The sequence below is a fragment of the Lepisosteus platostomus genome, chromosome 13 (genome assembly GCF_059453375.1).
Source record: "Lepisosteus platostomus isolate fLepPlt1 chromosome 13, fLepPlt1.hap1, whole genome shotgun sequence".
NCBI classification, from domain to species: domain Eukaryota; kingdom Metazoa; phylum Chordata; class Actinopteri; order Semionotiformes; family Lepisosteidae; genus Lepisosteus; species Lepisosteus platostomus.
In genome coordinates, this window is record NC_142623.1 from 8993152 (window position 1) to 9015042 (window position 21891).

General features: G+C 41.9%; 1 protein-coding gene across 5 annotated transcripts in view; it reads left to right on the plus strand.

The window, feature by feature from the left end:
• ahdc1 (AT-hook DNA binding motif containing 1) overlaps positions 1 to 19183 on the plus strand; it is a 93364-nt gene extending 74181 nt beyond the window's left edge. For 4 of the 5 annotated variants that reach the window (XM_088603001.1, XM_088603000.1, XM_088603005.1 and 1 more), the window contains 4 exons: positions 7742 to 7779; positions 8711 to 13375; positions 16642 to 17005; positions 18424 to 19183. In XM_088603001.1, coding sequence (XP_088459127.1) covers positions 7742 to 7779; positions 8711 to 13317 — 4645 coding nt within the window. In that variant the 3' untranslated portion in view covers positions 13318 to 13375; positions 16642 to 17005; positions 18424 to 19183. Of the gene's footprint in view, positions 1 to 7741; positions 7780 to 8563; positions 8585 to 8710; positions 13376 to 16641; positions 17006 to 18423 lie in introns of those variants that run through there. The other variant, XM_088603003.1, reaches the window with a different exon arrangement.
• Positions 19184 to 21891: the final 2708 nt, after the last annotated feature.

The window sequence follows — 21891 nt, forward strand, 5'->3', positions numbered from 1 at the left end:
TTCGTTTTCAGTGCTGATTTTCAGTCTGCCTACCTTTTAAAGCTGTAATTAACCGCTGTCAAGGTGTCCACATTCTGTGTCGTAGAGATGTCTATTAATAACAGAAGGAATGGGAAGTACTTGTTACAACTTGACATACCCTTGGTAGCAGCACTCCTTATGACAAGAGTCTCTTGTGCTGAACCAATTCAAATAATTGCAGTCAAATTTCAAAGTGGGGAGGGTGTTGGTAAAGTGGTTGGTTTATTGAAATGGATGTAATCACCTAGTTATGACTTGTATCGGACATTTTGTTCTCCGTTGTTGTCAATAAAAAAGACTTGTTCAAGCAAAAACAGTACAACCTGATAGAAATAAGCAACTCGTGCTGCGTTAGCACAGAATCAATAGTTATAAAATGAAGACCGTTTTTTAAAACGTGATTGTCACTTACAGTATATGATTGTGAATATAATCTTAATACTGTGTTCGTTTTGATGGCTTATGGGATATTGGTGAGAAAACATTGGAAAGTGTTTCAGCAGCTGTATTTGCTGCAAACTTGAGATCAATGCTCATTGTATCTTATTGACCAAAGCCAGAAAGAACTGTCTGGAACCGGGCCCACAAAGGGCTTTGTAGTTCTCTACATGTCACAGGCGCACCTCCTACACTCGTCCCTGGGCCTGCTAGCTCTTCAGCTCTATAGTTTTTACTCTTCCTTACTTGGTTTCAGAGCTGTGTGTGACTTTGTTCATTCCTTTCAGGATTTTGAATATGCCACTCTATTGTAATCAAAGTCAAAGTCATCTTTGTTTGAAGTTAAAGACGTTCATTTCTTTTCATCTGTCTGTGTAAGACAAGTGTTTTATTTCTGGAAATATTTCTACAATCTCTTCTTCGGACTCCTTCCAGAGCAGCAGTGTCCTTTTCATTGGAATAATGATGTTTCCCCTTTCTATTATTTCCAGGTTTTTGTCCAGTATAGTATCTTTTCCTTCATTGTCTGCTTTTCCCAATTTTAATGTCCTCGTACTCCTCAGGACACTCTGCCTGTTCCCTCTTTTTTTGTGTTTTCCCTTTACTTTTAAGTTTCTGTTTCCCTCCTATTTGTTCAATTCTTAGGACTTTTTAGGAAAATATTTTAGTGAAAATACCTAACTTATACAGATAGATGTAAAATCTACAAATATGTGTCACTCCATTCCTCCACTAGCTAACAAAGAATGCACCTACAGTACATGCATGACTTACTACCTATAAGGCCACACATCTCATGGTGAAAGAGCTTTACAGAAGGTAATGGGAGAAAGAGCACACCTCCCACTGTTATTCCAGAGCTCTATAGAAACCTAGGCAGTATTTCACAACAAGATGTAAAACTCCTCTACGACAAATCAATTCAGGCTACGTCATCATGCAGGACTCTTAGCTATTACTGGTAATCAACACAGCTCCTCTTTAGGCCTGTGGTCATCCAGGGCAGGATCTCCTAAGACATCGCACTCCAATCTTACTTCCTCCATGCGATACACACATCACCTCCACATTTATATCAAAACCAACACAGAGACCCACATATTTGTGAGAGCTCTGATACAAGCATAGAAAAGTTTAATTTCATAATGCCAGAGAAGTTGATGGAAGACGGTATTGCAATCATCAAACTATCTGATACCACTGAGAATGTGAGGCAGAGAATGCATTCTTCTAATTGTAATTGAGAATTTTGTCACACACTCTTGGAAATATTCTGACTCCTGTCGTTCAAAATAGGAAGCTGACAAATTTCATTGAGTTCCTTAAAATGACCTCCTGGTGTGAAATACCACTGCTCCAGCCTGGTACAGTATCTCTTCATTTATCAGCTTCGGGAAACATTCCCTGTGTTTAAGACTTACATACATGTCTGTATCCTTGCAGGGTAGTGTGCATAGATTACAGTGTGTGTGGTTATAATTAATTAATGAATTAATTAATTAATTAATATTGCTTACACTTATACAGAGCAGAGACACAATGCAGAGACACTGTCTTTCTGTAGCTATGTAAATGCTGCATTATTGTACACACTGTTTCCTGAGTTACATTCAAAGCCTTTTATAACATAAACTACTTGGAAGCTGCCTTACTGAAAAATACCCTCACTACCTGGAGAAATACCTTCCTGGCTCACTGGCCATGTGAGCAAAAGAAGAAATCGGTGCCCTTCTGTAGGCACAGCTGTGTTCTGGTCGTTATTTATTTGCATTTTCCAGTAGATGATTGTGTTAGGATCTCTAAAGAATAAAAATGTCTTAGAACTCTAAATTAAAATCCTACCTTCATCCACCCATTCTCTAACTCTTTTGTCCAGTTCAAGGTCACAGGATGCAAGTCCATCGCAGGACACACTCAGACACAGACACAGACAAACATGGAGAGAAAAAAGAAACCCCACACAGACAGAATCCCAGATCTGGAATCAAACCTGGGGCCCAACCACTGCAGGCCTAACCACTGTGCCCCCGTGACACTCCTGCCTTCATATCATTTCAAATTTCTTATCATGTTAACAAAAGTTTATGGTAGTAATCTGCATTTTTTGTGCACATTGTAGGGTTATTCTGAGTCAGCTTTGATTTACTTCACATTCCATTTGGAAGACAGTACCGTATGTGCCTTGTTATACTTTTACTGTATTTTTGTTATAACTGTTTCCTGAAATTGTCTGATTTACATCACTCTGTATTGTTATCCTGTTTTGTGATTGCTGTGCAAACACATCTTGCTTTTCAGAATACTTCCCCTTATTCCTTCATCCAAATCTGTTGGGTGTTATGAGGTGCCTACCAAGTGTTTGATGCCGTATGCCTTGTACTGTAGTTTGTAGATCATGTACCGTGCAGCACCTCTGTCAGGTTGTTCAGCGATGTACTGGAGGCGTGTTTCTGGGTCGAGAAAGGTAATTCTTAATTGCTGTAAAAAAAGTTCTCAGGCTTGCAGAACAAAACCAATTACCCTGAAGCCCCAGACTGGACCAGAATAAATCTGGTTGTGTGAAAGATTGCAGACTAATGTTCAAATCCACAGTGCACTGCAAGGCTAGATACAGTATTTGTGAGAATTCTGCTGCAAGCATTGAAAAGTGATTGCCAAGGTTGGACAATATAGAGTGCCTGGATATTCCTTATTTTGCTCTACCTCAGGTACCTGAGATTCTGATATTCATCAGTAAGGGCTCTGGATTTCCTTATCTGGCTCCAAACCCCGGGGCTGTGTTATCACTTCCAGATTAGTGCAAGTCAGCTGTACCAGTCAATAACATCAGGTAAAATAATTATCAAGTGTCCCAGCTTTGAGCTTCTTAAAAGAAAAAAACAGTATTAATTAATAAGGAAGACAAAATCAGTCCTCCCATGTAATCACCTCTTTGTTCTTATGCATCTTTTAAAACAGCCATTCAGTCATTAAATGTGCGGTCCAGGAGCAGCACGTCGTAAGTCATTCACCCACAAGGTGGCGCCAAAATCTTTCCTTTGATATTTTGTTGAACGTTCTGTCTGATAAAGTATTTGAATAATGTTGAGAAATGAATAGATTGAAGCAGTCTAGTGAGGGCAGGCTTGAACTGCCTGCTTGTAAGGTGAATCCTGCAGTCTGGAGACTAAAATGCCGGCTCAGACATTGGCAGTCAGTGCTGGGTTCTATATGCGACCCTGCTGAATCAGCCAGAATTTTGCCAGAAAATGTGATGGGGGGGGATAGTGGTGTGTGTGTGTGTGAAAGACATCGCCTGGTTTTATCAGCTTGTTGTTCGATACAGAGATAGAGAGCCGGGGAAAAATAAAAGGGTGTCTTTCTGTATAAGGCAAAACGAAAAGGGGGTAATAATTCCAGAAAAATAAGTTATTTTTTCATGAAGATTGCTCAAAACACATTGCAAGACCCGCAGCAGATGCTCGGTGGTTTTGCTGAAGCAGAGCGAAAAACCAGGAAGACACAGGAGAGGGACAGAGCCTAGTTGAAATTGTTTAAAAAATGTGTGTGTCTGTGACCGTCCACACAGTGCAAGCCTGGGACAGTGTGTAGGCTCTATGCAGGTCTGTTTTTTTGTGTGTGTGTGAGAGAGAGCGCTCTACTGTGTGCCAGTGGGGAGTGGTGCTGATGAATTCCCAACTCCTGGCGCAGTATGGGGTGCCCAGCCAGTGCCAGCGGGCTGTCATGGGGCAGAGATCATGTGACTGGCGCCCTGGCAGGGTTGACATCACAGGATCAGTTTCAGCAGGCTGGAGCTTGGGGGAGGCTGAGAAGGAGGATGAAAGGGGGGAAGGGGGAGGAGGGTTAGGAGAGAGCAGCAGGAGTGTTCTAGACAATTCTAAGAAAAAATCTACTGCAGATGTGCTTGTTTGTGTGTGGTTTGGAGAAGCACTTGTTTATAGATCTGTCAGAGGGAAAAAGCAAGAGGTTCTAAATGTGTGAGGGAATGTATTTGTGTGGGTGCAGGTGTGTATGTACGTATCCCAGATGTGATTGTGTGTGTAGTCCTGAGAGCATTTGTGTTTGTCTGGATGTTTAACAGTTTTATTTTATTTTCTTAGTTGCGAAACGGTTTTATTTGGTTTGGCTTGTTTTTCTGGTTGACTTTAATTTTGGGCAGCAGTGTGGAGTTGCGGTTAGGGCTCTGGATGTGGGTTCACATCCCAGGTGAGACTCAAGCTGGTGTGCCCTTTGATCAAGAAACGTCACCCCATTTGCTCCAGTAAAAGTCCCAGTTGTATAAATGGATACAAATATAAATTGCTTTGGATTAAAACGTCAGCCAAAAAAATGAGTATAACTTGTAAAAATCTCTGGCCTTATGTGTATTGGATAGTCTGTGTGAATGTGTCCTTTCAACGGTTTGTGTCATTCATTTGTTAAATAAACCCAGGAGAAAAGACAAGGAATTTCTGTCTAAAGCAGCAGTATTTCTTCTTTAATCGTTTATCCTATTTAATCGTTTTTGAAGGTTTATAGTGCCCTCCAGCGCAAGTTCACCATACAGGGTGGGTTTGCTCTCACTCTAGGTCCATGACATTGTGCTTGTATGTGAGGAGCTCCCTATTGGAAAAGTCACTGTACAATTTTCCTTCCTAATATACAGTATTATGGAATAATCTCGTATGTGTAGAGAACCATCACCATGAAAGAATAAGCGTGACCTAACTTTCACTTTCAGAGCTCTTTTAAGAAGGGTCTGCCTCATTTTATACCCTTTATGCCATTTTTACACACTTTCACCAGGAAAAAATGTTTTATTCATAATATTAGTAATTTGTTCTACAGTATGTTAGTACTGTGCATTGAAACTAATTCCTCTTTATAATCTTTAGATCTTTAATCCTACCATGTCTTATTCATTGTTGGTTTTTTTTATTTTTCATTCATTAAATATTTTTTTCTGGGAATGACAGTAAAAAAGTAAAAAGGAATTGCTTGTCAATAGTTTTGCACTGTATCGGAACATACTGTATTCAACTTGTTATGAAGGTAAGAAATAATGCTTTTTTGGAAAGAAAGCTTGCCAGTGTTTTCCAAGGAGGTTCAGTTTCCTCCAGGGTCCAGGGTTTCAGGGCTGCCCTCAGAGGGTAGAGCCATTCATAAACTCATAAGAATGAGTTAAATACTGTCCAGCATGTGAGATTCTAGAGCTGGAGCATTGGGCTTGGCTGCATTAATATTCCTAGGTATAAAATATTGATTATAATAATTTCACTTGACAAGGATGCTGCCTCCAATGTGTTCCGCTGCTTTGTGTAACACACTTAAACTCAAAGCACGCTTAAATTTAATTTCACTTAAGGAGGACGCCAGTAATTTCTGCTCCTGTATAGCATGGGAAGATTGAGTAAGAGAAGTCATCTACCACAGTCCATACTAGAGGCAGTGCTGGGAATATTTTGTGGTCACAGTTTCCTAGATTTTGTGGTTAATGGAAACTGTGGGTGTTTTTCTTATCTGGCTTCCCCACTAATGACCTTCAGAAAGCGTCTCTTGAGAAACACCAGCGCAGTAAAGAAGGAGTCTTGCCTCCTGCCCTTCCTTTGGTTTTCTGCAGAATCAGTACATGTAACAGGGTGACGATGGCACAGTCTGCTTGTGTCTCAGCGTGTGGGTGTTGGGTGTCTGTGGAGTATCGGGCCGAACTAGAGTGTCTGTGACTACATCTCTCCAGTCTCCAGTCTCCAGTCCATTCACAGTCTGACAAAAAAGAGTGTATCCGTTCTGTAATGGATCCAAACGGATCGTATCCTGACTCCTGACTAAAATATTCATCCGGTGATTGAGAAAGAGAGGAAGATCTGTGCAAAAACACATATGCCCATTGAACTGCAGAAAAATCTGTAAAGAAGTATCTTGAGAAGTATTGTGATTCACATATAATGTGCAGAAGTGTACAAATTGCATAGCTTTCAGATGAGAGTTTAAACCTGTTGATTTATTCTTATATAGCTAAAGCATATATATGTGGTTAGTAAAGATTCGTTTACAATTGTTTGGTGGGCATTTGTAAATTTGTCATAGCTGAATCCTAAGCTAGGAATGTATAGTTGTGTATTGAAATGTCTGGGGTTTTTTTTTCTATTCTTTGTGCTGCTGGTGTCTGTAGGCTCTGTCCTGTGCTTTCCATTACATTTTATCCTTGAGCTGCTGTGTGCTCAGTACTGGCCTCTTGTGGTAAAATTATCTCCACTCCAAAGTGTTCTCGTTTCCTGACATCACTGTTTCCTGACGTCGCGCTGTTTTAACAGTTGAACTGCATGTTGAACATGGTTCTAGGCTCCAGTGTTTGGGGGAAAAAGTCTATAAGAAGCAGCATTATATGTTCACGTTACAACAGCTATAGTCTGTTAGTTAATCATATCAGAGAAGTATTTAGGTTAACTGATAAAAATTAGAGATTGCTTTTCTGATTAGTTTTAAATAACATACAGGAAAATTCACAAGTTTAAGGAATCTGTAGGAATCCACTTGTACTATGTTGTAAAATGTTGTCCATTCTAATGCAGCTTGAAATGTGACTTATACCTTCTAAATCAATTTAACCTTTGACAACAAAATTATAGAACACCTAACCATCCTGAAGGAAGTCTACAAAATATCTACAAAAAATCATTGTCATTGTCACTCTACGTCTCTGACATTGTGGTTGTACGTGAGGAGCACTCTTCTCATCATATGCCCGAAACAAATAACAAATATCTATGCAAAACATGGTCGTGACACACTTCTAAATTCTTAAAAATTTGCCTCTGAACGTTCTCCTGCAAGGAAGTTATTTAGAGGAAAGTACTGTTGTACCTGAGCTCTGTACTTCAAGAAGGGACAATACCATAAACGTATTTCATAAACAGGAATTAACAATGTGCTGTTATTCATTGTTACTAGTTTAGAATGTATATAAAACAACTCCTGTATTAAGTCACACTATGATTTTAAAATTTGTTCAGCACTCTTCTTCAGTGATGCAAACAGTTGCAATTTGCTATTGATGGGAAAGGATAAGTGTCTCAATATGTCTTATTTCAAAATTTGTTCAATCATCACTATGTAGACATTAATTTTGTCATTTTGATCTTTAAAGGTTACACTCAGAAACCATAACACTTCATCATGGCAGAGAGTTCTTTAGAGTGTTGATATTTTTCGTAGCATACGTTGCTATTGTTCACAGAAGTTGCAATAATAATGATGTCTGTCTGTGATAGTTCTAATCATATATATAATTATCTTTTCTCAGGGATATCAAGTGCAATGGCAGCAAAAGTACAGTGGAAGGTAAGTTAAATATCTAATTTGTACTTTATTGTGAGCTATTTGTCTCATTTCAGTGCTTTATGAATTAAATAAAATTTCTATACTTAGAAATCAATCTGTTTAAAAAGTAAAAAAAAAGGTAAGTTAAAAAGTACCTCTCCAAAATACAGTCCAGATGTAGAAATGTCAAGAAGAATGAGTTTCTTGTGTACATACTGTATGTTTTGCAGTTTTTGTTTTAATTTTTTGTATACTATGTTGTGTGTCAATAATTGTATAACCTCCTAACTAGTTTCCCATCACGTTCAAAGTGTGGGAGTGGGGTGGAGAAGTATATTAGTGTTGCAAAGGCTCACAGCTGCTTTGCTTCCTCCTCAGACTGCCCTGAATCATCTTTGAGGAACCACAGTTTTTTTGCCATTTAGTATTTCAGTAGGACACAGGGACATTTAGCTTCTGGGGGAAGTGTACTACAAAGTTCACCAGGTTCACACAATAATTGGGATTTTGCAGTAGTGTGAGCTATGCCTTATCAGTAGTGGTACATGTCAAGAAATCTGATGAACGAACCTTCCTGAAAATAATTTTGCGTTCTGCAGTGGTCCTCCAGGTTTGTGGGTTACCATTTGTACAGGAAAATAGGCCCAAATGCCAAAAACAACTGTTACACTTAATATGGAAAGTGGGAAGCAATGCACCTTTTAAGATACAAATTGAATTTTTGACTAAAAAGTAGAATTACGTAAGGATTGCAAGTACAAAATAAAGAAAATACAGCTAATGATTTGTACATCTAGTAACCCTAACTCCAAAAGTACAGTGGAAGGTAAGCTAAATATCCAAAATTAGATTTTCTTTGCATAAATTTACTAGGATAGTTTTATAATCATAGCAAGTTATCTATGGAGCACAGCCTGACATTCTTACCAGTCCTATTTTTGTTTTCCTGCAGATTCCTGTGTCAACTTTCTAGACTCCCAAGAAATTAAGAGGGAGAGGAAACAGCAGATCAGACCGTGTTCCCCTCTTTCTAGGCTGGCCTCAAGCACTGAGGAGCCACCAAAGACCTCTGAGCTCGCCTGCCACGGAAAGAGCAACAGCCAGCCCAGTGTGTTGCCCCTGGACGGGTACAACAGAGAACCACTGGGCGATCTCACAGTGTCCTTGACCTGCAGCCCACAGGGAGCCCCAACTGACACCCCAGATACCCGTCTGCCTCACAGGAAAGGGGGAGCTTGTTCTTTGGAGAACTTAAAGGCGAAGGGAAAAGAGGGGAAGCGGGCCCTGAATCGAATTCCCAGTGCCACTTTGCTTTCACCTGGCAGAGGCAACAACATTGACGGTATATTGACCTTGCTACGTGCAAAGTGTGGCAACGGGCGAATCAACCTGTGCCCCGTGGTGCAGCTGATTGATATCACCAAGGAGATGAGCCAGCTCTCGGGGCGCCTGCGATCGAGCGCGGTCCGGGTAGGCTGTGGCAGCCTGAGCGAGGACGAATGCCTTGAGCTGGAGGGGCAGGGAGGCTGGGGGGAAAGCACTGCGGCAACTGGAGCCTCCCTCCACTACAGCTTCTTTTCCTCACCCTCCCTGGCCAATGGTCTCCGTAGCCCTGAGGAGCAGATTCACAAGAGGCCCAAGATTGGACCAAGGCGACAGAGACAGCCTGATCCAGAGAGGCTGCAGCCAGCTGAGCTGCCACAGCAGCAGCTGCAACCAAGTGAGCCTGAGCCGAAGATGGAGAAGAATGAGGATCCACCAGCAGAACCGCCAGCAGATCAACTAGTAGACTTACCCAATCAGCTGATGTCTGTCTGTCCTATTACTGAGACTACAGTTCCTTTAGAGAGTCCACTTTGTGAAGCAGAACCAGCCACAAACCAGCAGAACATCCCAGAATGCCTACCCGTCACACCTCTTAACACGGCGCCTGTCCTTGCTCCCCAAGTAGAAGCTGTAGCTGAGGAAAGACATTCAGAGGTCCAGCAGCAGCCTCCTGTTCCCCGAGGGAATCCTTCAATTATGCCACATCCTGAGAATGAAAGGAAGTATGCCTTGAGGAGTTCAGGGCGGCCTAGGTTTCCCTGTCACTTGAGAAAGTCATCACGCCTGCGACGAGCTCTGGAAGGGGTGACCAAGGATGAGAAGGAGAGACCCAGCAAAGAAATAGCATCAATGGATAACTCCAGGGGGCGAGCACCAGCAGAGAAATCCTGGAAGGGGGACAGAGTGACAGAGGCTTTGGAGGTGAGACGTGCTGAACAGGATGATCATAAAGGCTATAGTGAAACTCCCTCTGGGACTCATTCCAGAAGTGAGGAGACCGAAATGGCTTCAACCGCCACCCGAAGCAAGCGGAAAGGAAAATGTGTGGGCATCCGTAAATTTGTGGTGAAAGTGGCTCGCATCCCCATTCACATGAGCCGCCGTCACAAAAGCTACAAGATTTCCTCTATGGAGAGCCCTGTAGTGCCAGAGGGTTCTGGAGGAACGGAGGAAAGGGAAGTCAGTAAGGGGCCCCAGCGGGAGCCCACGGCTTTGCTGAAGATGAAGAACAATGGCAAGAACGTGATGGTTATGTTCCCCCCTGGAGAACTTCCGGTCATCTTGAAGAGGCGGCGTGGACGACCCCCCAAGCAGATCCCACCTGGTCAGCCTGATCCCCGGGAGGTCAAGGCTGGAGAGGTAAAAAAGCCTCGCCGCCGACGAAGAGTCAAGCTGCCTTCTCCGCTGCCCTCTTATGTGGCGGACACCAATGATGCCAAAAGTGACTATGGCGACGTTCTCTCTAAGCTAGCCTTCCTCAACCGCCAACCCCCAACAACTGGCCGATGCTCCCCACCACGTTGCTGGACCCCCAGCGAGCCTGAGTCCCTCCAGCAGCCACCTGAGAACCCAAACATCTCTACCCTGCTGCACAGACTCCAAGGTTTCAGGCGAAGAGGGGGCCGGGCTGGCTGCATGGGAGGAAGAGGTGGCCTTGCTGGATCTTCTGAATCCTTCAAACGTTCCTTTAGTGACTTCTTTGAGACTATTGGGAAGAAGCGGAAAACCCCACCAACAGACCCCACTCAACCTCGTAAACGAGGTAAACCAGCAGCAGTCGAGCATCCCAGAGTTCCTCCAGGAGAGAAAGTGGTGCGCAAGAGGCGTCCACGTAAGAATGGGATATTGAAGGCAGGACAGGTGCAGCAGGGTCAGGAGTGGACTGCAGAGAATAGCTGGGTCAGAAAAGCTGATGGAAGGCCCAGCCAGTCAGAAAGGGGCCCTGGTTACCAAGGTTCTTCATCTCCCCGGGGCTTTGCAACCTGTGATTCTGGGAAGAGTGGCTACTACTCAGCCCCACCCCAGAGCAACCAAGAGTCCCAAGGTCTTTTCGCTGGATATTTCCGCTCTCTTTTAGATTCAGATGATTCCTCAGACCTGTTGGACTTCTCCATGTCTAACCCGGCTGGACCCCGTGGTGAATCTCGCAAGGTTCAAGGTTGTTATGAAACTGGAAGCCCTGCTCAAAGCCAGCGCTGGTCCCCTGCTTTTCCCAAAAGATGCCCCAAAGCTAGTCCGTCTAACAGTGAGGGCGCTTCTCAGCCCCCCAATCCCGCAAGACCTCCTTACCCACAAGGCAGTAGCTACAACCTTTCTCAAACATCTCCTACTTCCTTTCAGAAAGTAGTTCCCCCTCTTTCCCTCTCCAGGTCCCCCAGCTCCCCCCATCCTTCTGGTAGTTATCCACATTACTCTAGCTTTGGTAGTGGGTCACAGGCAGGGAGCAGTCCTGCAAATTCCTCTCTCCAGCCATTGAAGCAGTATGAAGGGCAGCGGTTGAGTGACTGTAATTTCCCCTATGGAGGAGGCAACAATAAAGCATTACCAACATCTCCCAGCAGCCATTGCAACATGGGCTACTCCAGCCACCACACGTCAAACACACTTGGAAAGCGAGGGTACGGATTCCAAAGCTCAGTGCATTCAGCCTCTGCATTGCTCCGTGCAGAAAGTCATACAGGGGCAGTCTCTCCAGGGGGATTCATGGCAACCAGGAATAACTCCTACCCTTTCCCATTAGATAGCTGTAGGCAGTACTCTACAGTGTCCCAGTGGAGCTACAGGCCAAGCTATCAAGGGAACAGCTGGAACACAGAAATCTTCTGCCCACAGTATCCCAGTTCCTATGACTACAACACTAGCAGTGAGCCCAAGGATATATTAGACATCTCTAATTACACTCCCCAGAAGGCCAAGCAGCGGTCATTTTCTGAAACTTTCTCTGAGTCCTCCTCAGACAGTTCCCACTTGGGCCAGTCTGGAGCATCAGCTGGATACAAGCAGCAGGAGCCCCCTCCCTCTGGAGAGAGCCAGTCGAGTCTCTCCAGCCTGGAGAAACTCATGATGGACTGGAATGAGAGCACCACAGGCCCCTCTTATAACTGGAACCAGAGTGTCCTTTTCCAAGGGGGCACAAAACCAGGTCGTGGGCGAAGGAAAAAGGCTGAAGCCCAAGGAGAGAGCCACCACCTGGGTTTCCCTTCAGTATCTTCTCCCTCAAGCTCCTCTTCACCTGTCCCAGGCCCTAAGAGGAGCACTGTAGGGGCTCGTCAGCCACGAGGATCCCGCGGTGGTTTCACCTCTTGCAGACGGGAACGAGCCACATTAGGGAAGCCCAAGGCCCAAAAGGCTACCTCCCAACCTGCATCCATGACTCTGTTTCAGGACAGCCCAGACATGGCAGTGGACTATTACAGCGGTGATAGCAGCAGCATGTCCCCTCTTCCTGCCCAAGCTCAAGGTTATGGGCTAGGGGAGAGAGAGCAGTGTGAATATTCCAGTCCTTACTCCGTCAACCCTTCTACCCCATCCTCAGAGGACAGGTTTTCCCAGATGTTCCACAGCGAGGCAGCCTCCCTCTCCCCTGTGGTGGCTTTGCAACCTGAACCCACCAAACCCTTCCATTCACCCCCTTTGAAGCCCCCACACGCTTACACCGGCCCTCCCAAGACCTTTTCCCCAAGCTGTTCCCCAACCCTAGCTTACAAAGAGAGCCCGTTGCCCTGTGATGCCAGGAGGCTGCTGTCCTCCTGTGCTGCCCAGAGTCCCCACCGAGCCAGCAAAGACCTGTCGCACTATGACTCCCCCAGCTACAGTGGCTCCCCATACTGGTACCCACAGGGCGGCTCCTTGGCTGGCAGCCCCCACCATTACGACAAGAGGGACGAATTTGCAGAGAGGGTGGGAGTGAGTCCCCAGATCCTCAGCTCCATCCCACTGGGCCATACAGAGAAAGAGTCCCAGGAGATGGGTAGAGTAGCATCTCTAAGGGTAGCCGCCCCCCCTTCCCCTTATCCTCCTCTCCTTGCTTCTACATGTGCTGCTACTCTGGACAATTCCCCCATCCACGAAGAGCACAGCCTTCACCTGCCCCCGGAGAACTACCACCCCCGCTACCCACCCCTTTCTGCGCATGGGCAGCTGGGCATGAGCGCCCCTCTTCATCGAAGCGGTGTGCTGTGCCAGCTTCTCGACCAGCCAACAGAGGACAATTTCACTGTCACCAGCCTATAGGGACTGGGGGGGAGGGGGTAGGCGCCACTGCTGGCACAAACCAAGGCTTTGTTTATAGGTAGGCAACAATCTCTCACAACTACTTTTTCCTATTTGCTGGTCTCATTGCTGAAGTGAATATTGTTTTGATATTGGATATTGGATGTTTTGAAAAGAAATAAAAGTGTGAAAAACTTAAAACTCTTAAATTTAAAATCTGAAGCTTAAAAGCAAAACCTTAGATTCCCTTATCCACTTCAGAAACAAAACCTAGGATGCCTTTATCCTTTTGGTGGAAGCTAAACATTCAAGGATATTGACATTATTTGCTGTCAGCATTTTAGACAAAAGGGGGAACAGATAAGACTTACTGCATGACAGTTTGAGTCATTTTAGGATTTACACATTGTACTGGTGAGGCAGAAAATCAGCACAATGAAATAACTTTAATTCACAAATATGTTTGGACAGCGTTTCTCATATAAGGAAAATAATTATTCCGCAACGGGTGTTGTATTAAATTTGAGCCTACAGCTTATAAATTCCAAAATGAATGGAGCTGCCATTCTATGGGAGTCTTGACTGTTCACCCTCTCTCACAAGATTTGATTCTGTTGACATCATTAAATAATCATAACATCACAGTGTACGGAACAAAGACGTTCTTGTTATGTCCTTTGTGTCTTCTTCAGTACTGTGATTATTACATGTGTTCCGATGAATAAATTGGGTCTGAACTTTGCACAGTCAATTCAAGGAGTCCATGACACATTATGCTTTTCCTTTGTCTCCAGCTTTCATGTGAAAAATGTGGTTGCAATATATACAATGTGTGAATCATCAGTTGGATAATGTTTATAAAGTCAACATATTTCTTATGCACAATGTCTTTTGGGGGCAGTTTGTCTTTGAGCACTTAACAGGCATGGACCTTGAAAACTTGTTTTACTGAATATTGGTGCTTTTTCTCAGCTGAAGAGCCACATAGGAACTCTGTCCTTACTTAAGCCCCATTTATCCTTTCAAACAAACTCACTGCAGTATCTAGCCTGCTCTAGTTTCACCCCCTCAGCTTTCTCACTCAGGGGGCCCCTTTACAAACTCCTTTCTTTGACAGTGTCCCTTGATTGGGAATGAACACAAATGTTCATTAATAACTTCAATGCAGAATATACCCTGTATGCAAGTCAAACAATCTCTTGTGCCCTACCAGCCTAAGTAAGGGTGAGTTTTAAAATTACAGTCGTGGTTATACAGGGTATTCACACTCCAGGAATTATACATAGTAATTGAGTGGAACTAACAGAAAAAAATTTCATTCATTAATTTTATATGTATTATTGATGATAGATGCAACATCAAATATAGTAAAACATAGTTCTGGTTAGGGAAAAAGTGTAAAGTAATAAACTGGATTTACAGTTAATGCACAGATCTCCTCCTGGAAGTGCTTGGTCTTGAATTGGGATACTTTTCTCCCTTCTTTGACATTTCTTTTTCTGTTTTAGATTGGCACAGGCAAAGGTGTTAAATATGATGAATTTCTCTTTGCCTTTTAAATGCCAAAAATCCTTTTTTGCAAAGCAGTGGAATCACTTTGAGCATAAGAGCTGTTGATACACAGTATGTGTGCAATGAGAAAATTCATACTTTTAGAAATTATTCGAATGTCATGGCCACTGTATATGAAATGTCTGTGTTACCCATATAGGGGTGGCACCATGGCATTTGGGTTTGCTCTGCTGCCTTTCAGGTCTTGTGTCCTGGGTTCAATTCTAACCTTGGTGCCTTCTGTTTAGCATTTGCTTGTTCTCCCTGGGGCCATATGAGTTTCTCCCTTGAAAGATACTTCCCTGAGTTGCTCAGACTTCCTCCACACTCCAAAGACATGCTGTCTTTATCCCCTGTATACATACTGTATGTGAGAGCTGCAGTGGACTTGCTTACTGTCCAGTGTGTATCCTACCTCCTTGTGCTCCTTGTCTGCAATATCAGATCCTGGCTCACTGCAACCCTGTATTGGACTAAGCAGTTAATTAAAATGGATGAATAGAGAGATCAAGTCTAACGTTAAAGGTGTGGGTTAATTTTTTTATTTCTACTTTGAGATTATTCTCTAAGATTTTTTCTAACTTTTAGTAAAAAAGTGGAAAATTCATTGATTGTGTAGATTAAAAAGCATATTGTTACAAGATTTTTCATAAAAGGGCCAAAATGCCATTTGGACTTGTTAGCGTTTTCCCTTGGAATTACTTCTAAAAACCCAGACTCTCGTGGTGAGATAAAGAATAAAATTGGTGTAAGCAACAAATAAATGTTGAGCAAAATATTGAATAGAATAGTTAGTTGCTCTGAAAAATGCAATCCATCTCTGACTTTATTCAGACATTGAGACATATACTGTACAGTACTAAGGGAGCAACAACTCTGAAGTGATAAAATTGACACCTTAGATCTTTTGTATCTGTTTGTCCTGTAAAATGTCCATTCATACAGGTGCCAGTAGATAAGTCTATTAAAATGTTGGTGATACCGGATGAAATATTAAAATCCCAGACCAGGAGAGGAGGGGGTAGTTGTATCTATTTGGATTTCAGCATGTTTATGATCTCATTCTTACCTAATCTGTTCTGCAAGTTCTTAAAAACTCTCTGTTGTTGCCATTTGCCTGTCAACTGGCAAAAATCTGTTCCGTAGAGTTTCTTCAAGGTGCAATGTCAGCAGATAAGCCCAAGGAAGTGTTTCAGTATTGCACACCCTTTAGTCTGCAGAGGCTCATGTATGAAGAGTGTAGAAAATTAGGTTCCCCTGAAAAGCTAGGAAGATGTTCAGTTTTCACTGGAGTAGTCACTCAGCTGGATAAATGATACACTGCATACAGAGATTGCACTGGTATTGAAATTGATTATATAAATTGTTTGCAATTTTAAAATATATGTATATTTTACGTTTAACTAATGTGTTTGATTTCAGATCCAATGTCACTTTCATATACTTTTTTGCACATTCCAAAGCTCACTTTTGAAAGAAAGCCCAAAGATCAAATGTGTAAAATGTGAGAGCAATGATAGTCTGTTGGGTATGTAGAATGAAATAGGCTTATCAGTAATATGGAGTAATAGAAAGATTGGTTAGCAGAGGCATATTGTATTTTTGTATTAATTTGTATTGATTATTTGATGATTATCCATACTGTAGGTTCTCATTGAGAGTTTACATCTGGCTGGCAAAGAATATATGCAAAAGACTGGGACACTGCAATTTTCCTACGGCTTCTGGTTTCTGTAATTCTAAAAATTCCAATATTCTGTCTTTTTCCCCTTTTTCTCTATCTGTCTTTTTCAGGTGCAATTTAACAGAGGCTTTTACAGAAGAATTTTTTACACTTTTTTTTTTAAGGGGATTGAAATCATCGCAGACATTTTTTTTTCTTTTTGTAAGAGAAAAAAAACTTGAACTTTTAGCGGGGAAAAAAACTGCAACACACTCAACGGGCCCTAGCAGTGACAATCAAAAGAAAAACAAACAAACAAACAAACGTTTATTTCCAACAAGCAAAAGAAAAAGTACCCTCTTGAGAAGGAGTGGGGACGGAGTGCAGTATGCCTGGCGGGTGAAGGACTGGCGTTTGTGAGCTGTGAAGAGATGGAGGCATGGCGACAGACCCTGGCTTTACAAATCTCCATGAAAGATCGTTTTCAGAGCACAAGTAAGTTCTCTTTTCCCTCACAGAAAGGAACGTATAATCCCACCATGTAGGTAATTATTTACAGTACTGGTTAAAAAACATGACATTGTGCTAGATACACAAAACATACTTGGACTTGCAAGTTATTTTCGAATTTGGACCTTAACAGTTGTTTATGAACTGGGCTTCACAGCTACACCCCCCTGTGTCCTCTGTCACATGGAGGTGTCACATGTCAGTGGCCCCTCCCACCTGTGGCAGCCCTTCGTCATGTGACAGACCAGCCGTGAGCTCGGTTGTGCCTTACAGGAGTGTTCAGAAGTGACTAGGTCTGTGCCATAATGTGTCTCTCCTTGGTGAGCTGTAGTTGGTTGGTGTGAAGAAGAACAGGTCCAGGCTATTTGCACTTTGAAAAGTGGAAGAAAAACAGGAAGGGAACAGGAATAAGAGGCCTAGGAGTGGGCTAGGTGTCCCAGAGAAAGAGAATGCGAGGTACTGAAGGAATAACAGGTCCAAACAAATGAAACTGGGGAGATGAACTCCATTGGAAATGTGAAACACTGGAATGGAGAGATCTAGAAACAAATTAGTCATTGAAAGCTGGGGGAAGGTACAGTATGAATGTAGCATAAAGATAATTTTGGCTTCTGATGTCTTTGTGGAGTAAGAGTCCTGGAATCCCTGTCAACACGTGAAAACAAAAAGATCTGTGCAATCACGACTGGGGGGAGGTATAATGGGTACCTGTTTGGATTGGAGAAATCTTTTGAACACGCTGCCCTCACTTGTGACATGTTCCCTAAAGTCTTCTTTCAGCAATGGAAGTGGCAGGATACTTTCTGCAAGAGATTCAGTGAATGAGATGGCTGTTTAAAAAGTATCACTTACCATGCTTTTAAAATGCTGGTTTAAGGATCTCTTTGCAGAACTTCCTACACTGAAACCCCAGGCTTTAATATAGCTGACCTGCTCCAACACCTCAAACACCAGCTTGGAGAGGACAATGGGAAGGAACCAAGCTAAAGAACATAAGAAAAGTGCTTTAAGGCAGGATAAATAGTTTGAGACTCCTACACCCCTTTGTGTAAAGAAGCATTTTCCCTTGGTGGCCATCTACAGTATGTCCTCTTTACTATATCCTGCTTACTCTGAAAAACTCTTTTTGGTTAAGCTTTCTATTCCTTAGAGGATTTTCAATACTTGAATCAAGCAGTGTTTCTGTTTGAGACTAAACCGATTTTATTCTGTTTTAGAGAAAGACATTATGAAGTCTCAGACAGATTCTCTTGTGTTCATCCAAGTGGTTACCAAAGGGAGTCATAGAGTCTCTGGCAATTGTCAGTGAAAGTCACAAGAACTGTATCCTCTACTGTGTTATACCAAAAAAACATCAGCTTTGGTTGTAGTTTTTAACCTCTCCCTCTCTCTTTCTTGTTTAGCCTTTCAACTGGGCAGTACTCCATTTCCCATCCTCCTCTTCAGTGCGATTAAAGTTTTTCAATCACCCAGGATTCCAGTCAGGGCCTTTGCCATCGCCTAGCAACAAGAACCTGCTCTCCCTCCCTCCTCTCTCTGTCACTCCTCCAGACTTGCTACAGACTTGTGGACTGCAGTTGTACAGTTCATGTGATACCAGCATATGTATATAGACTTAAAAAAAGAAGACAAAGAAATGGTTATTATTATGAAATATGCACTGAAATGTTTATTTACGTGAAAACAAAATATGGAAAGGGTTTATGACATATTTATTGTATATAATTGTTTTATTTTAATCTATGTATGGCATATCGCGTTTTATCCATCAAGTGTAGTTTCGTGGTGTGATTTATGGCATGTTTTCTTTTATATTTTTCTTTTTAAAAATGCTGTGCGCACCCCAAAGAAATTGATTTATATATCTATATAGATATATATAGGGAAAATACTACTACTTTAATTTTTTTTACAGTTATTGTTTTATCCTCCTTCCTTCTCTCCCTGTCTGTTGTGCAAAGCGATTTTTGCTTTCTGTGTTGAAGCGATAAAAGCTCAGGGTGTAGAATGGACTGGCAATTCTTCTGGGTTTTTTTCTTTTCTGGACTCTCAATGTGTTGTGAGGTGGTTTGTGAGATGGAATATTGTATTGTCTGTTAACATATCATATACCTGCAGTGCATATGTTTCAATACACATTCAGTTCAGACCATTGCTAAATAATGTCTGTTGTGTTTAATTTGGGGGTTTGACTGAGTGGGTAGGGGGATCAGTTTCAATTTTTGGAAAAGCAGAAATAAAGATCTTCACTTGTTGTGCATGGTAAATTGGCTGAAATCCAATTTTGAAGTCCCACATAGTTAAAAGTCCCATTTTTCAAAATGTGAACTTAATATATTCTCATCTAGACATGTTTAACGTTTTCTTCTTTGAACTGATTTAAATTCAATTTGAAGTAAGAAGGACTCATAAATATGTGGGATAGATGAGTGTTAATTAATCCTATTATTCAAATATTTACTGCTTAGATGCCAGACATTATGTCTCTTTGGGAATTGTTTGCTTACTCCCAAAACACATGTATGCTGTGATGTGTAAGTGAAATATAATAATTGAAGACATATTGTGCCAGAGAGGAGTTAAAAACAGGTAAGTGCGAAGCACAGCTTATCTTTTCTATACAATGGAAACTCCTAAAAGGCGTTTTGTGTTAAATACAGTCATCTATGCACACACACTGCAAAATAAGGAACAATTCCAAGCTGTTAACTTTACAAAATATATAAAAGTATACAAAGTAATATGCACACATACAGGTACTGTATATACAAAACGTAGAATAGATTCTAAGTTATGCATTGCCTACACAATTAACAGTACATACTGTAAGTATGATCAAAGCATTTCAAGTAAGGATGTGAAAGTGTTCAGTAAAATCCCGGTTCAATCAATTAAGAGATTATTTGTCAAATCCTCAGCTGGAGTCTTGGAACAGTATTAAACAACATCAGGCTTAAGATTCAGCATATACAGCCAGGCCCTTTAAATACAGTACAAGCCTGCTCCCCCATAACCCCTCAACGTTTCTTTTAGACAGCATGCTGTAGATAAATATTAATGGACCCATTCAATGAGTCTCACTAAAGTATAATGCAAAGTAGAAAATAAGCCTAGTCAATTCACTGAATTCTGAATCATAAATGCATCATCATATAAGAAGGAGACTGTACTGTGTACATAACAGATCCCCTGTGTTAATATCCCTTGTGTTGCATTTCATCGTTATTTGTCATTTATCGGGTCTTTAATTGCTTTCGTTTGCAGTGTTGTGTGGATGTTTTTACAAGAAAAAAACCCCCATCATGATATAGGGACATGCGGTGCATATGCTAGGCACGCTACAGTATTAGTATTCCAACGGTGAAAGCGCAGCTGAAGCCTTTGGAACACGACGCTCCGTTAGACATTCTAATGAAAACAACACTTCTACTACGCAGAAGTTCAAACGAGGACACAGGCGAGCTGTGCGGAGCGGAATAATTTCCCTGGGAATGAGCCAGCCCGCCGCTGCTGCAACCAGACTGGTCAAATCGAAGGAAACTGTCCCGATATCCGCGCTGAAATCATTGTTTGCACATAAGGCCACACAAAGCTTGGGAACTGGAAATACTTTAAAAAAAAGTGACGTCTGTAGTTGATTATAGCCTAAAAACTGTTTTCATAGGCAATAAATGACGAAGCATAATAAGATATGATCGGAATTCTCTGTCCGTCTTGGCTCAAGATATTTTAGCCGATTACAGCTCATTTACTCCACTAGAGGAAAGCTTCTATCACCCAACACTGTTCTCTTAACGTCTGCAAACGCTTTAAACATCACCTTGTCGATAGGGTGTTGCCAATTGAAATACCGTGCCCTGTATATAGATGCCACCTGTTGGCTGCATTGTGTAACAGCCTGCAGACATTTCCCAAGGAACAAAGGGAAGAGAGTCACTTCAAGAACTTTTCAAAGACGTTTTCATCGGAACCATACTTTGCAAGGCTGGGGAGTGTTGGACTGTTGCCCTTTTGAATAAGGACACATCGTTTTAAACCCTCTAAACAACAGCTGTGTGGATACGATGACACCTTTTTAAGTCCAGGAGAGATGTAAAATACCCATCTTTCCTGGTTTGTAAATACAAAGTATACGAAATAACCGTCTTCATCGTTCCACTGCCATAGTATAAAAAAGTCCTTTTCATATATGATGCAAAGCAACACGCAAAATCAACCGCATCTCATATTACATAAAATGATGGCATAGCAAACACACAGTTGTGAAATTATTAGAGATATTTTAAAATTAGTAAAATACAAATAAAACCCACCAGGTGCTATGACTTTATCCATGATCCATACTTTATACTTTAAGTAACTAGTTTACAGTTTCAATAATTAAAAGGTGTTCCTTATAATAATAATAATAATAATAATAATAATAATAATAATAATAATAATAATAATTCCTCGATGTTTAAACTTTTTGAGCTCTTAACATCTCACGGCCACCGCAGCAATCATTGATGTCACCAACTGCGAACACTGTACAGTCCCCGTGAGAACCTAATACCAGAAAAGATTATATCTCATTTTAGTGATACGGGAACCGCTATAAAATCTGTGGTTTAGTAAACAAAATAAATTAGTCACATTGTTAATTTAGTTATCAAAGCCCCAGACTACCAGGAGACAAGACAAGCAGTCTCTCATACAGTATGTCTGTCTCAGTGCTAAGCAATGAACGCTCTCCTCTTAGCAGGATTTAGAAGTCACACAACGTCTAGTCCTTGCTTCGAATCCCACGACGGCCACTCCTGTATGGGGGTTACTGTCCTATACTCCTGTTTTCATAAAACAGGTAAACCTTCAGTAACAGACTGCATTTT